At 40.9% G+C, this 16955-nt stretch overlaps 1 protein-coding gene across 2 annotated transcripts in view; it reads right to left on the reverse strand.

The window, feature by feature from the left end:
* The window catches only part of arhgap39 (Rho GTPase activating protein 39), a 103581-nt gene that overhangs the window by 25399 nt on the left and 61227 nt on the right, over nt 1-16955 (reverse strand). Inside the window, exon 2 of one of the 2 annotated variants that reach the window (XM_044360550.1) lies at nt 14296-14730. In XM_044360550.1, the coding sequence (XP_044216485.1) occupies nt 14296-14730 (435 nt within the window). Of the gene's footprint in view, nt 1-1360; nt 5439-14295; nt 14731-16955 lie in introns of those variants that run through there. The other variant, XM_044360551.1, reaches the window with a different exon arrangement.

The raw sequence follows: 16955 nt of genomic DNA on the forward strand, positions 1-16955 counted from the left end.
GAAACAGACTGAACAATGAGTTATTTTCTTCACCTCAGAGTTGGTTTAAGATGTTTACTGCTGCAATGTTTGTTGGTCAGCTGGTCTCCTTTGTTACTGCTGATCGCTGCTCTGCTCCACTCCACTAACGTTAGCCTCTGGGTGACGGCATACAAAGTTCACGACATACTTCACATTTGTCTCGCAAAGGTAATTGTTAATCAAAACATGTTTATAGCCGCTGCCTTTTTGAAAAAGAATTACAAGATAGCTGAAGATAACTTTAGCGTGTGCAGTGTGTAGGCAGTCCAGAGGCTGCACTTCCCCTCCAGTTGAGTTCCGCCTTTTTTGTTCTGTCAACATCACATGCCCGGGCATTGATAAAAGGAACTGATTAGCTTTGAGGTATATAATTCCAAATTATAATTTGGAACCGGTTCTCGATTCCCATCCCTATCCATGACACAGATACAGAGAGCAGAGTGGAGCAGTGGAGAGACAGAGTTTTTTTTTAAGAAAATCCTGCACAGCATACCTTAAAGCAACTTTCCCCATGATTGTTAATGGTGATTAAAAGTTAGTTTGGTCTGGGTATTTTTGACTTCCAATGGATGACATGACAAAAAATTTCAGAAAATTGCCTTAATATTACTCTGTAGTGAAACTGTATTCATGTATCATGCTGGATTATAACCAGTTTTCAATCCATCACATCTCACTTGAAGCAAAAGTATGTGGAGCTGAAGGTTTTCTAGGGACAGTAATATTTGATGCAGGGACACAGCTACCATCCTCTAAACAGCAGCCTCTGGCAACAACAGAGCATTACTTCATCAGCTCACATCCACTAATTCACTCCTTTCAGTGAGTGGGCCCTCACATTCTGCTTGTTAGTCAGACAACAGGAGGAAGAGAGAGTGGTGTGAGATGAAGAACAAGAGGTGAATTAGGCGAAAGGGAGGGAGGTGTGAAATCAATTGCAGCGTTGGCCACCCTCCATCTCCAAATACTTCCACACACTGATCCCCAGGGCCAGCACTGAATAGTGGCAGCGTGAATGTGAGTGTTTGTGTACTTGTGGATGTTAATATGCATATGTGTGTGTCTGTGCGTGTGTGTGTGTGTGTGAGAGAGAGAGAAACAAAGAAGGCAGGATTAAGCATTACAACATGCTCCAGACTCACAGAGCTCTAACTCATTTTCTTTCTTTCCACCTCTGTGGTCTAAGGCTTCTCTTTCTCCATCATTCCACTTTTTCATATATCCACCTCTTCTCTCTCTCTCTGTCTGCTAGTCTTCTAACCAACTACACAGGGAACATTGTTCTCACCATCCTTATCCTTAAATTATTCACAATCATTTGACCTTCAAATCAACTTACACATTCTGTGCTTCTTCCAATCTGTCTCCATCTGTCTCTGTCACTGCAGAGTCAGCCTGCAGATCCTTCTCCTTCATTTCCCTTTTCTCTAATAAAACACTGCTCACATAGATTACACTGACTGAGAGATTTCTCAAGGGCAACAGCAAATCCCACATTGACGGGCACAGAGGAGATACAGATGGGAAAGGCGGGAATTCTTTCATAAACAGCATGAGTGGAATGATTCACAAAATCAAACTTTGGTACAACTCAGTTTATGGAGAAGAAGGGAAGACTTTCTCAATGTTGGTGAAATAATTTCATTCCTATGAAAATCCTACTTTCCATATCCCATGACTGTTAAAACGCTTGTCATGAATAAGTAAATACATGAAATTTATCAAATGATTTATTTTTAAATGTCAGGATTGTAAGTAAAAATGTAATCTAGCAAAACAAATGTGACTTTATAATTCAATTATATCATATGTCTGGATAGAAAGAATGTGGATATAATATGTTGTGTTCAAACCAAAATTCTGATACAAAAAATGTGTCCATAAATAAATTACAGTTTGTTTTTTTCTTACAATTGGTTCCATGTATGGTTCAATACTGAGTCCACACAGTCAACTTTACCAACACACTGCTGAACACAGCAGCTCATTTTACACACAAAAGCAAATCTTTGTTGAACATGAATACATGTTAGTTTTTAAACATAGACATAGAGTTTTGGAGTGAGTATGTCTTCTATTTATTTTCTTTTGGCACCACTGGCCAGCAGTGGAGCCTCTCTCTTGCTCATACATACTGTCAGGGGACTGACAGTATGTATGAGCACAGATCATGGTGTTTTTATTCATTCTTGTTCCTGTCATTCACCTTTATCCGATGGCTTTTGTTGTTACAGGTGACCTTAGTCTGGCAGGTGACTCACCATGGAAGAAACAGCACTTTTGTCTGTACTTTCTTCAGCTTGTATTTTTGTTATATAAGTCATATAAGACAGTAATATTGAGTGGGACTGGGGTCAACTATATCTGTTTGTTCAATAAATGTTTTTTTATTCATACATTAAGACAATCCAAGTGTTTCAAACTGCGTTGAAGTGATTCTACAGAATGTTCCTGTATGTTGTGTACAGGCTACGTCAACAAAACAGTGAGCTATCAAATAACACACAGTGCTTCAATGACTGCAGCTCTGATTCTGACCAAGTCTGCTTTTCAGCCAGTTTGTGGAGATCAAAGACAAATACAATTAAAGCTGCAAGCAGTGATGAACAGGCCCTTGCTCTTCACGGCGTCAGAGGGAGCAACAGCCAGGGTATCGCTGCTGGAAGTCAGTTGATACGCAGCAATACATTTAAATGAGGGAAACTGATATGGATATACATTTTCACGAATATTGTACATTGCTTGTAGGAGATAAATATCACTACCTGTGTCCACTATGTGGTGCTAGAAAACACAGACTAAATTTACATTATGTTGCTGCATATCAAATGTACAATGAACACATACTTCGAATTTCACTTTTAACATGAACATATATGTCCCCTTTAAATTTCACTTCCTGTGTCCACTAGGTGGCACTAGAGAACACCCACTAATTATATGTCATATTGCTGTATATCATGCATAGACCATACCATGTATATTTCATGTAAATTGGACAATGTTTGTCACATAAAGCTGACTTCTTGTTGTCAGCAGGTGGAACTATGACCATGACTCAGTATGGGCATGCAGATGTCTTCAGGGCTAAACGCTTATCAAGCATGAGAAATTTGGTCAAGTGTAATGTAAGGTCAAGTTACAACAGCTTCCTCTTTCATGGTAATTTCAGCATTGCCATGGCAACAGCGTTCCCCGAAAACTCAAAAGCTTTGCAATTTGGCATTATGAAGGTCTTGAGATTTTGCTGACCAAATTTGAGGTTGACCTGTTACATCCTCTAAGAAAAGTTTCGAAAAGTTCCATACATGTAAAGTGCCTAAATTGGCGTGTTGTCACATCACCTATGACATCATCACTCGAGGTATTGACTTTACTTTGCAATTAAGTTTCACATTAGTCTGATGGGTTATACCAACCAAATTTCAAATGAATCCAATAAACCCTCTAAAGGAGTTTGAAAATGTTTGCATAAAATACAGGAAAAACACACAAAATTCAGCATGGCTGAGTCCCAGTTGGGTGGAGCTGATGAAAATATGTCCAAAATGATGAGAGCAACGTGCATACCAAATTTTGTGAATACCGTAGCAACTTTATCCCAACTACAGCCTGCAACACATTACGGGGTGCTGTGGAGCCCACCAAAGATGCATGAACCCAATCACTGTATATTCTTGGAAGTTCACGGGTTCTGATGTGTGTGCCAAGTTTTGTGAGTTTTCGAATACCCCTAGCACCTCAAAAACAGCTTCCTGTTTCATATTGAATAATGTATCACCATGGCAACAGCATTTGATGAAAACTCAAAAGCTTCTCTATTTAGCATCATCAAGGTATTACAACTTAGCTGACCAAATTTTAGGTGGATCTGGTCAACTTGCCAGGAGTAGTTTGTAAAAGTATGGGGCCTATAACTTCCTGTTGCCAGTAGGTGGTGCTATACTGGCCTGTACATGTATTCAGACCAGGACTCTTATCAAACGTGAAATTTGGGAAAGATCTGACGATGTGGAGTCGGGTTACAACGGTTTCTTTTTCATGTCTAAACATCAAGCTTTTCTGACCAAATTTAAGGTGGACCTGGTTAACCTGCTAGGCAGAGGTAATAAAAGTATAGCACCTGTAACTTCCTGTTGCCAGTAGGTGGCGCTATGACTATGAGTCAATATTGACATGTAAATTAGTTCAGGCTGAGACTCTTATCAAGCATAAGAAATTTGGGGCAGATTGGAAAATGTACATTTGAGTTACGACGACTTCCTCTTTCATGGCTTAACATCAAAATTCGCTATGTCGTCACAGCAACAGAATTCCATGAAAACTAAAACGCTTCGCAATTTAGCGTTGCAAAGGTCTTTAGATGTCACCGACCAAATTTGAAGTTGCTCAGAGGAATTTTTTAAAGTACAACGCCTGCAAAAGGTAAAAAATCTGGAGATTTACATCTGACTAATAAATTTCATTCATCTATGTCAAATTTAAAAGTGAGGGCTTTGACTTTGAAAATTGTTAGTGGGCGCCACTGAACTAACTTGCAACACCCAATGCCAAGACCCATATCAGCTATTTCTGATGCATGTGCAAAGTTTTGTGAGTTTTCAAGCACCCCTAGCACCTCAAAAATGCCTTTGAATCCGGAAAATAAAAATCATAATAATAATTCCTTCAAATACAATAGGGTCTTTGCACCACTTGGTGCTCGGGCTAAACAATATCTTTCCCCCTGTGGCTGTTTGCTGTGACTTACATAACACATCACATCTCACTGCAACCACAACACCAAGGAAGACAAGATAATACCATCTGATACTCAACAAGTCACTTGTGGTTGTCCTGATTTGGATGCTCTGAGTGTCTTTGAGTCAAAGTAAGAGAGTCATGGAATCATGAGCAAATACATCAAACTACATTCATGATTCAAAACATATGCAGAGAAGTGACAAGACACATATAGTCTTTTCTTCACATTTGCAAAAAACATGCATCTGTGTTCATATGTTTTATTATATAAATCTAAATGAGTATGCAATTATTCACATGCATAAGCCTAATGCCTGTTTCCGCCGTTAGTGACACACACCTGCTGTAGACATACAACCAAATCTTAATGCCCAGACATAACACAGCGGCACAGCAAAAATTCATTCGGAGGTTTGATGTAGTGTATATTAATGTTCATGTGCCATTTACAATACGACAATAAAACAGTTGGTTCAAGGTAAGTGACAGTATTTGTATCACTGACACCTGTCTTATACTGCATATCTTTTGGAGCAGTTTATACTCCAGCAGAACATGGTGACATCAAACTGGATGGTGTGACAGTAACTAAGTGTAAAGTAACTAAATATTGTACATTTCTTTACAATTTTAGGTACTTGTACTATACTTGAGTATTTCCATGTGATGCTACTTTATACTTCCACTCCCCTACATTTAAGAAATATTGTACTTTCTACTCCACTACATTTATTTGACAGCTTTAGTTACTTTTCAGATGAAGATTTGACACAATTGGTAATATAACAAGTTTTTAAAATACAACACATTGTTAAAGATGAAACCAGTGGTTTCCAACCTTTTTGGCTTTTGACGTCTTACAAAAAGCAGTGTGTAGTCGGGGTCACATTTCACATATCTATGAGTTGTTAACAGCTCCACCAAATAGTGATTTTTCCCTCTAAACTTCTCACATGCTTTCATTTCAATAAATGTTCAAATGATCCAATATTTCAGCAAAAATCAAAGATTAGAGAAAAAGTCCAAAAACTGAAAACAGATTTGTGTATCAGAACTTTGTTTTTTCTTCTTTCCTCTCCCATTAATCATCTCACCACCCCTCAGATTTATCTGCTGACCCTTTGGAGGGGCCCGACCCCTAGGTTGGGAACCACTGGACTAAACTAGCTAACTGTATATAAAGTAGTGTAAACTAGCTCCACCTCCAGCAGCTACAACAGTAACATGCTGCTCTAACACTGATGCTTCACTATTAATAATCTAATGATGTCATATATAATAATATATCAGTCAGAGGCACCAAACCACTACTTTACTTTCACTACATCAAGTAAATGATCTAAATACTTCTTCCACTGCTGGGTACAACATATAATACTATAGCTTCATCTATTTTGGTCTCGCCAGCTCTCTCTGTTCACTCAAATGTCAACAAATTCATATGTTAAAATTAAACAAATTTGAACTGCGTGCCACGTTGCTTTACTTCATCTTGGCATGTGAGTCCACTAACAGCAGAAATTCCACAGAAATTAAATGATTTCAGTTGCTGCATTATCAGCTGTTGTGTTGTGCAGCCATAATGCACTACAACTAAGCCTTATTAATCTGTGGGCTGATCACATGAGCTTTTTTTTAAGATGTCTAAGAGTTCAGAAATAGCTCCTATTTTTTTCTGCTTGACGTTTTTTTTAATGTAATAAAAGACTTGAAACTGAGTTGTTTATACTCCCTGTAAAAATGTTGGTACTGAGCTTGCATGAGTGTTCCACACAATTTGCCATTAAATAGTAACACATCCTCATCCTTATGTACATTGAGTCATTGTACAGTGTAATGATTCCTCCTCTCAACACTGCCTATGAAGCCATCTCTTTTAGTTTGACATCAATGTGAGAAATAGGGACAAAACCCACAATCCTCATTCTGTGCAAAAATACCTTCAGCTGAAGCTAATATGAGGCTTCGGCAGTCTGAGTTTGACAAATCCACTGGGTGCTTTCCAAAGTTTAAGTCTTCTTAGCACTAAATTCCCTTTGTGTGTTACCATCCCTCCACTGCAGCTCAGTAAGGACAGAGTGTCTGGGAAAACACAAAAGGGGAATTTCATACTAAATTATCCTTTAATACTGTATATATGAAGTCCTTAAAGAGGACCTATTATGCTCATTTCAGCTCTAAATTTTTATTTTTGGATTCCACTAGAGTAACTCTGCATGATTCAAAGTTCAAAAAAACTCCTCTATTTATCTATACTGGCCCTTTATGCAGCCCCTCAATATACACACTTTCTCTTACACTCCGTTTTAGATCCTGTCTCTTTAAGGCCCCCCTCCCGATGAGCCCACTCTGTTCTGATTGGCCAGCTTTACGTATCAGAGTTGTGTAACTTTACGTCAATGCAAACCAAACCAAACATTTCCTGCTTTATTGCTTTTAAATGACTGACAAATGGGAGACCTATATTGTGAAGAATTTACAGGAAGTAAAAACGTGTTCCTCACTGAATTAGTGGAACTTCATTAGTGGCGCTAAATACAGGTCGAAATAACAACATATGGAGCTATTTGTTCAGCAGATCAGTTAGAAATAACACAGGGAGGAATAGTGCAAGCAGAAACAGCCACAGTGAGATGTTTTATGGAGAGCTACAGACCTCCAACAGGTAAACTACTTATTTTACTTTGCTGTGCTGTGTAATGGCGTCATGGCTACTCCCGGAGCGGAGCAGCAAACGCAAACACAACAAGCGCTGTGCACGTGGCAGATGTCCATATAATGAAATCTGTCACGAACTGACGTCAGCTCAGGCTGAAAGTAGAAAAAACCGTTGGCAACTGAGCGTTCAGAGCAGTCTGAAGCTGCTGCTCTTTGCTCACAGGGATTACTGCTACATACGTTTACCTCGTTATTTGACACGTCGGCCACTTTTAGCATATCTGACATTGCGACATGTTATGTATATGTCTGAAAATAAGGAAAAGCATAATAACAAAATCCCCTTTAAAAAATCCTAAATAAGAGTAGCAGTCCTCAGTAGTGCTAAAAGAATGAGTTGATTAATTGTGTAATCAACAGAAAGTCAACTGATGGCAATTTTGATAATTGATAATCCATTAATCATTTATGAAGTAAACTTGTCGATCATTCTCTGGTCCCAGCTTCTCAAATGTGAGATTTTGCTGCTTTTCTGTTCCATATCATTGCAAACTGAATATATTTGTGCTTGTTAACATCACTTTGGTCCGTGGGCAACTTGAGGTGGACGTTTTTTCATAATTGATAGAGTGGATCGATTTGTATATACTGTATATATGTTGAAAATTGATATGTTAATCAGTAATGAAAACTATCGATAATTGCAGGCTTAATTCTAAGCACTGTGTGCACCACTCTGTTAGTTACAAGACAAAGCATAGCGCTTGTACTGTAGATTGCAACATTGTGAGTAGAGGAGTAATGGCTTGGATTAATGCTACAAACGGCATGTGTCAAAGCTAGCAAAGAGGTGGTTCTATTTCAAACTTCAAACCACTGCCAGGCACAGTATGAAGGCCATGGAGGCTGGAATAAAGGGTCTGCCACTGGACTGAGAGCTGCCAGCACTGTAAGTCATCCCTCAAGCTCCACACAGTCAGCCTTCAAGGTCAGGTACGCTGTAGCAGGTCTCACTGATTTACTTAATGGTTGCTTGTGTCATGACATATGCCATCTTTGTAAAAGTAATGATCGGGTCTGAATTCATCTTGCTTACTGCTTATTGTTTCTATTGAGATAGGCCAATAATAACTGCATTGACATATTTCATATTATCAGAATGTCATTTGCACTTCATGGTCTGCAACATGCCACAAAACATGAAAAGGTTTCGTGTACATCAGTTTACATGTATTCCAGACCACATGGTAACTGTCCCTCCACTGGCTAGTTTTCATTGCTGTGTGTGTGTGTGTGTGTGTGTGTGTGTGTGTGTGTGCGCATGTGTGTGTGTGTGTGTGTGTGTGTGTGTGTGTGTGTGCGCATGTGTGTGTGTGTGTGTGTGTGTGTGTGTGTGTGTGTGTGTGTGTGTGTGTGTGTGCGTGTGTGTTTTTGTTACCTCATTGGGACCTTTTCTGGTATAAACACCGACCTTGTCGGGACCAGTAGTCCTCATGGGGACCAAAGCCCAGTCCTAATGAGGCAAAACATCATTTCTGAGGTCCTGGTTAAGGTTGAGGTTAGGTTGAGGTTAGGTTGAGGTTAGGTTGAGGTTAGGTTGAGGTTAGGGTTAGACATGAATTGGTTATGGTTAAGGTTAGGGTTTGGGTTTGGGTTAGGTTGTCCACAGTTAATGGAAGTCAGTGCAATGTCCTAACAAGGGTAACTGCACAAACTTAAAAGCAACAAACTAAACAACAGCACTGCTGCAAAAGAATAACCACTAACACTGAACATGGGCCTATGGGCCTATCCTACAATGTGTGTGAGTGTGTGTGTGGTTGTGGCATGTTGATATATATTGGGCAGCAAGATATGTCCTGTCTCCTTCTCCTAGGAGTATTTTTAATTTTGAGAGGTCATTAAAGCTCTTTGAAATCAGAAATTACAGAGTTGAACTTGTTAAAGTAAATGTTCCTTATTTCATTTTCTCTCTCTCTCTCTCTCTCTCTCTCACACACACACACACACACACACACACAAATACATGCATGGGTGTCTTGAATCTATGCAGGGCACAATGAAATCAGAAGACTTTCAAGGCATTTTGGAGTGAAACATGCAGCCCAGTGTCAGAAAGCTGTGTCTTCATCATAGGTCATCGGTCTTCCAGCAGGATAATGACCCCAAACAATACATCAAAACGCACCCAAGAGTGGATGAGAAGAAAATGTTAGACTGTTCTGAAGTGGCCTGCTATGAGTCCTGATCTGAATCCCATTGAACATCTGTCGAAAGAGCTGAAACTTGCAGTTGGAAGACGACACCCATCAAATCTGAGAGAACTGAAGCAGTTCGCTCAAGAAGAGTAGGCTGAACTACCAGTGGAGAAGTGTAGAAACCTTACAGAGTTACAGAAAGGGCTTGACTGCAGTTGTTGCCTCCAAAAGCTGTGCTACAAAATATTAAGTTTAGGGTACCAATATTTTTGGCCATGCCATTTTCATTTGTTTTATTGTATTAAATAATATGTTAAGTTGTAAATCAAAAGCAAAGTTTCAGTGAAATAAAGAATGATGGATGCAGTATACTTCTGTCAGTTTCAACATAATACAGAGAAAATGTAGTGTTTTTAAAAAAGGTGGAAGAGTAAGGACCAGATGAGATCTTGGTGTGATGAGGTTGACTCAGCTTTGCTTTACAGCTGTTGTTTTAGGTGGAAAGTCTGACTGACAGAGAACCAATGTCCAGGAAAACAAGAGAGAAAAGTGTTGTTGCTGAGGATGAGGTCCCTTCTCTAGATTTTGTCTTTGCATACGTCCCTTTTTGTCTAAACATTAACTACTAACCAGGGGTTGGGATATTTGGCTGTCACAGATGGTTGGAGAACAGGTTCTCAGGACCAGTCAAGACTCCAACAGTCAGTGTAAATTGGGTTATGTAATCAGGTTGAATAAAAACAGCTGCAAAAATATTGGACAGACTACTTGTGTAAGATCTACACAGGAGGGGGAGCGTGAACAGCTAGCTAGCAGCAGCAGCAGCAGCAGCAGCAGCAGCAGCAGCAGCAGCAGCAGCAGCTAGTGCTCCCTCTGCATCTACACAAGATGCCTTCAGCTCACCTGCATATTACCAGTGCTTAGAGCCCAACAGTCAATCGCTGAACAGTAGCCAGCTTTCTCCTCTGCCCAGACCTTGTTTTTAGAAGAGTGGCTCACAGATTGGAACCGTGTTAGTGATAGAAGAGGCTGCTTTCTGACTTTCTTTTTTGGTCTGTGTGTCTGTCAGAGCAGGCTGACAGTGCAGTGAGAGGACAAGGCAGACAGACCTAGCAGAGCTTTTCCTCACAGTGAAAGTGTGTGAATTTAACAAATAATCAAATGTTCAGCTGTGGAAACCAACTTATTTAGATTACAGGATACTACAGGCTACTTTGTTAGTTTCAGTTTTAGTCAAACTTTAGATGGACTTATTTCAAATGCGAGGACACATTGATGTGTGAAATGATCTCTGTTTTCACCTTCTCTCTTCTTCATCTCGTCTTTTTCAACTCTCCATCTTCTCCCCCTCTCTGTCTGGCCTCTCCATTTGTCCCTCCCTCCCTCTCTTTAATAGCCTCCTTGGTGTGTGCAGAGAGGTAGAGCTATGTAGAGGTCAATAGCTCCCATCTGTCAGAGAGGAAGCTGTGTGGTCTATGACAAACTGCCTGTCCTGCTCTCCTTCACTGGCTGAGGACAGTCTCTGGAGAGAGTGAATGCTGACACTCAGCCTCCACATTAAATGCACTGCTGGACCTCTAACTGCTAGAACTAGCAATAAGCAATAAGACAAAGAATATGAAGCCTTTTAACTCTACTTTCAGTGTTTGTACTGAACAGATAATATCTGTGTGCAGAGCATGTGCAGGTTCAGATATGTTGCTCTGGAGGATCATGTTGGACAGATGAATGGACGCGTTAACGAACTGACATCACCATCCCATAAAGTACATCATGTTCTGCCTTCAACGACTGTGCAGTGTGTGCAGGTATTTCTGATGCAGTTTTTCTATCAGGGTGGGGATACTTGTGGCAAGCAAACACAAACGTCTGTGCACAGAAACAAAACCCATTTTTCAGTGTAGGGGGACTTTGTGTGTAGAATGAAGTGGCATCTGGCAGAACTGACTTGGCAGAAATAGAATATAATATTCATAAGTATGTTTCAATTCGTGTATAATCACGTGAAAATAAGAATTGTCATGTTTTTGTTACCTTGGAATAAGCACTTTATATCCACATAGGATGCAGGTCCTCTTCCATGGAGCCCGCCATGTTGCACTGCCATGTTTCTACAGTAGCCCAGAATGGACAAACCAAACACTGGCTCTAGAGAGGGCCTTTCACATTTTTCGCACAAGTTTTGCAGAAGGGGAGGGAGAGGGGAGGGGTATTTATTTGGTTGCAATCTTCAACCTCACAACTAGATGCCACTAAATCCTACACACTGGTCCTTTAAAGCTGACCAAAGAGTGTCTAAACTTACATATCTTGTAGTGTAGACCAAATTTTATTAAAGAAGAGCACTGCTAACAAAGCTCTGTTAACTCCAATGTCTCCTTCACTGTAACGGAGCAGCTGCTGGAAATGTTTTCATCAGCGGTGACTTAACACAGTCCTGATACAGTTTAAAGTGATCAGTAAAGAGAGTGAGAGAGAGAGAGAGAGAGGTATGAGATGCAACAAAGGTCTGCATTGGGATGCGATCCGTGGATGCTGTGGTTATGTGGAATGTATTTTAACCAGTAGGTGATCGAGAAGCCCCACACAGACTTTAATCTCCGGTCAGCGGCACAGACACACATGACTTGAGTGCGAGTTTAGTGCAAGACACGGCTGGTTTAAGGGAGGAGATCTTCTCAGGTTGGTGGTGGTCGGCTTTGATGCAAAGACCGCAGCAGTACGGCTCTTCCTGCTGTGAGGTGATGTGTTCACGGTTTGCCATGACATGGTACAATTAAAGCAGCTAAATCTTGCCTTGGGGAAAAAGGCATAATATTCTGTCCCAGTAAATGGGCTGTCAATCAAAACAATTTACAGTGACACTTTTATCTTTAACTTTGGTCCTGAGTGACAAGTTTCATGCTCGCTAGTCATCAAGATATTCATGGTCTCCAGAGGTTTTGATAAATATCTAGATCTAATAGGCAGATTGCCATGAAACTTACTGAACACATTCATGCTACCCAGAGAACCCTCTCTATAAATCATACAACTATAAATTTCAAAATCATTGATATGTTAATTCATGCAACACTCACATTTTGAGGTGTTACCAACACTGCAGTATCTGGGCTCCGTCAGGCTTGTTAATAAAATGGCAGCAAGTCTGTTTCACAACACATGTTCTCCTTGAGCTACATACGGCCAGAGTCTGTAATTTTGTCTCTAAAAGCAGTGATTTGCTGTTCCTCTGAGTGGACACAATGTGAATAACTGGTTAGAACAGCTAGGGCACTCACACACTGTGTACTCTGTGTGTGTGTGTGTGTGTGTGTGTGTGTGTGTGTGGCATCCTCTTGCTGAGGCAGAGACACATTTACAGGACACTGTGACCCCAGCCAGGCATATCCACCAATCACTGCAGACTGCAGCAGATTACAGCAAACCAGCCTGGTTAGATGGAGGGAGAGGGGCGGGATGATGGGATGCTGAGGGTGAGACAGAGAGAGATCAAACTGAGCGTAAAGACAGGTGAGACGCTCTGAAGGTGAGAGAGGAGGGAAATGATGCCATGTTGCAGCCGGGACACGACGCAGACCTGTCAAGTGGACTCAAGACGTAATGCTGAGCTTATTGTATGGTAATACGGGTGAAAAGTAAAGGTGGCGTATAAAGTGTGGTTATACTATCCATCATCAGAGTCACATGACAAAATGTCAAATAGGCTGGGCCCCCACTCCCACACAAACATGCGGTGTGGGTTGAAGTTACTACTTCCTTAAAGTTAGGCCACCTTCGTCGTCATGGCTACAATAACAACAGGGTTAAGGTTAGGGGACGATCGTAGTTAGAAATCGATCATAGTTGGAAACAGGAAACAAACAGCAGTCTCCTGTTACAATGTCCAACGTTGGGTTAATGCCTCCATCCACCCCTCCTCCTCTGAATGAGGACATTTGTACACACATACATACATACATACATACATATATATATATATATATATATATACATACATACATACATACATACATACATATATATATATATATATATATATATATATATATACGTCATCTGAACTGCACTACTGCTCCGGTACACAATTACTACAGCCGCTAGATAGCAGCTGTCACTCAAACGTAACTATCTGTTATTTTTGGGCGACTGACATTACAACCTGTTGTGTTGTTTGTCTTGGGAGGACGGTCTCTAGAGTTTTTTTTTTTAAATTCCCAATTCTCAAGAGAAAAGATGACCCAGAGCAAGCAATAAGATAAAACATTAACCTTCACATCCTTATCATTAGTAATAATGTATACATGGTTTTCATATGTTTCATAAACTGGACACATGGCTACATGTGCATTATCAGCACGATGGAGGAATGCTGCTTCAGATGGGGCTCTAGTGTGAAGAAGATACACGGATTTTTCAAACATTGTAACTTGATTGTTAAATGTGTTCATGTATTTGTTAGCTTCAGCTTGAACGTCCCCCTTTAACAAATTCAAACTTAGACATCCACCCACTACTACTACTAATACACATGGTATTATTTGTTCCAGTAGTAGCGCTCTCAGTTGACAGTTGATTTATGTATTTATATGTTGTGTTTGGGGGGGATGAAGTGCCAGGCAACATCATCTGCTGCTCAGGTTTGTTTGCCAGGCCCTGCCAGCAACAGTCTTACCTGTCTGCTTCCTCTCTGTTACCCTGTTTTTCAGACAGCTCCTGGTCGAGGGAGGAGGAGGTGCTTCCTTCTCGGCTGACCCCGCTGTTCCGTCCTGGGCTATTGTCAGCTGACGTTCTCCCACCTCCTCCTCCTCCTCCTCCTCCTCCTCCTGCAGGACGGGGGTTGGTGCCATCAGTGTGCTGCTTCAGCGTCTGCAGCTTGGCCAGGGGGATGATGTCGCAGCCCTGGGGCCGGTGCCAAACAGTGCGCTGGGTGGAGGCGTTGTAGTAGTAGAAGCGTGAGGTGTTGGGGTCAAACAGCTCCCACCACTGGTTGTCGCCGGTCCGCTTGATACGAACGCCCTGCGGAGGGTCCCACACGCACTCGCCTGTTAGCAGGTTGGCGTACATGCGCTCCCTCGTGCGCGGCTCGATGATCTCCACCCATTCCAACCTGCAGAGAGAATGATTCTGATTAGTGGATGACACACTCTATCTCCTGAGCCACAGCCGTCATCTAATGTAACATATTATAGGATATATTTCAACTCTCACGTACTGCTTCCAAAGTAACACTCCTAATGTATGTGTACAGCACCCCTACTGATAGACAAGAAAGATAACAAACAGGCTTTTAAAATGTGTCCATTCATCAAAACTATAATATGATTAAAGCAGCAATGAAATTAAGGCAGAGCCCCTGTAAATACCATAATGTGATTATGCTTTTAATCCAACTATGTGGATGTATGAGGCATACTCTGATGATTTCAATTAGCTTCATGATGGGCTTTCTTTGTGGATTTGCAGACAACCTACTCTAATGCCAGTAGCATTACACATACCCTGAGTTCTCAACAATGGCCGGGTCTCTGTTAACCTCAAGTGCAGAGAGATCCAGGGTTTGATAGGAGACAGATCTTTGTTTCTCATTTCCTCTGTGTTAGAAGCATTTGATCATATTTCAGTGAGAAGCCTCTCTGTTTTCTGATCTGCAACCATTTCACATCAAACTCTCCCTCCATGTTTACCTGTTGTCTTGATAAATTCAGTATCATGAACACACCATTAGCCTAATTCCATCAGTACAACAGAGATATGTCATACTCACCACTCAGTGGAGAACACTTTCCCTTCTCTAAAAGAAATTCTATTTTCATTTACTAATTATTCCTCTTTGCACAAAAGTACTGTAGAAGAAATTGGAAATAAGTGAATGAAGGTGATATTTCTGTTAAAAAGAGAAACTCAGAGCAGTGACTGGGCTTGTTCTCCTGTGCTGCACAGGTTTCTCTCTGGGAAAGACCTATCACACACCACACACATGTTGAATCAAACATGTTTTGTTCAGTAACAGAAGCAGTCGCATATAAAAGTGCACAGTAGGTTATTAACAACACTGCAAAGGGATTCCACAGATGGTAAATAGACTGTACTTGTATAGCACCCTTTCTAGTCTTCCAACCACTCAAACAGCTTTTACACCATGAATCACATTCTCCCATTCACACACATTCATATGCTAAATGGGTACAGGGGTACCATGCAAGATCTCAACCTGCCCATCAGAGGAAATCTCATCACACACACTCACACACTGATAGCACAGCCATCAGGAACAATTAGGGGTTCAGTCTCTTGCCTGAGGACACATCGACATGCGGACTGGAGGAGGCGGGAATCGAACTGCCGATTTTCTGATTAGTGGACGACCCGCCCTACCTCCTGAGCCACAGCCACCACACCGCGACCACATATTATGAATAATAAAATGGAAGCCCACTCACATAGTTCTGCACATAGCAGTATGCCTGCACACACACACACACACATTCTCCTCTTTCTTTATCTCTAACGCAGCTGTTTGTATCCCAGAAGGAGGAAGGGAGGCTTTAATATGACTCATACACACCTACACAGCAAAACAACACACACACACACACACACACACACATATATTTTAAGAACCACACAGCGTGCATGTGTGCTGGCTTCATGCTGCTGTGTACTTAAAGCCTTCAGACCAGTTGTTGATGGATAAGAGGTCAATCAATAACTGTTGAGCAAGCACACAGGGAATGAGTTAAACAGAGGAGGATGATACTGACTCCAGCACCAATCATTTGGCAGGATTCTGGAAAATGTCCCAGAAGCATCACAAACTCAGGTGATAATCAGTTTTAATTCTCTGAATTGATCAACTAACAAATATTGTGTGTATCAAAGTCTGATATATCTTATTCCTCTGTGCCGTAGAGCTCTGTTGTTATCCAAAAACGACTAAAAACATGTATCAATGAGTCACACTGTTGCACTGGCTGACATGTTCCTTTATTACCATGAATACACACTGTAGTTTATTCTGATTCAATCCCACACACACACACACACACACCACCCCGCTGCCAGAAACACTCACTAGATCCACCAAATGTGGATTCATCCGCTGCTGAAAACAGTCCAGAAAAATGCACTATTTCCTCCTTTTTGAGTCACATTTGATAAAAACTACAGAGATCAGCAGTTTTAAAATTAAAATGACTGAGGCTTCTCTTTTTTGGATGTTTTGGTGAAAGAAGTGGGAACCTCTATACATATGGAAGTATATAAAAAGAAAACCAATAGAAATACTTTTTTTACATTTGAAGAGTTTTCACTCACCAGCATTAAAAAGAGGTT

Source organism: Thunnus albacares, chromosome 9 (genome assembly GCF_914725855.1).
Source record: "Thunnus albacares chromosome 9, fThuAlb1.1, whole genome shotgun sequence".
NCBI classification, from domain to species: domain Eukaryota; kingdom Metazoa; phylum Chordata; class Actinopteri; order Scombriformes; family Scombridae; genus Thunnus; species Thunnus albacares.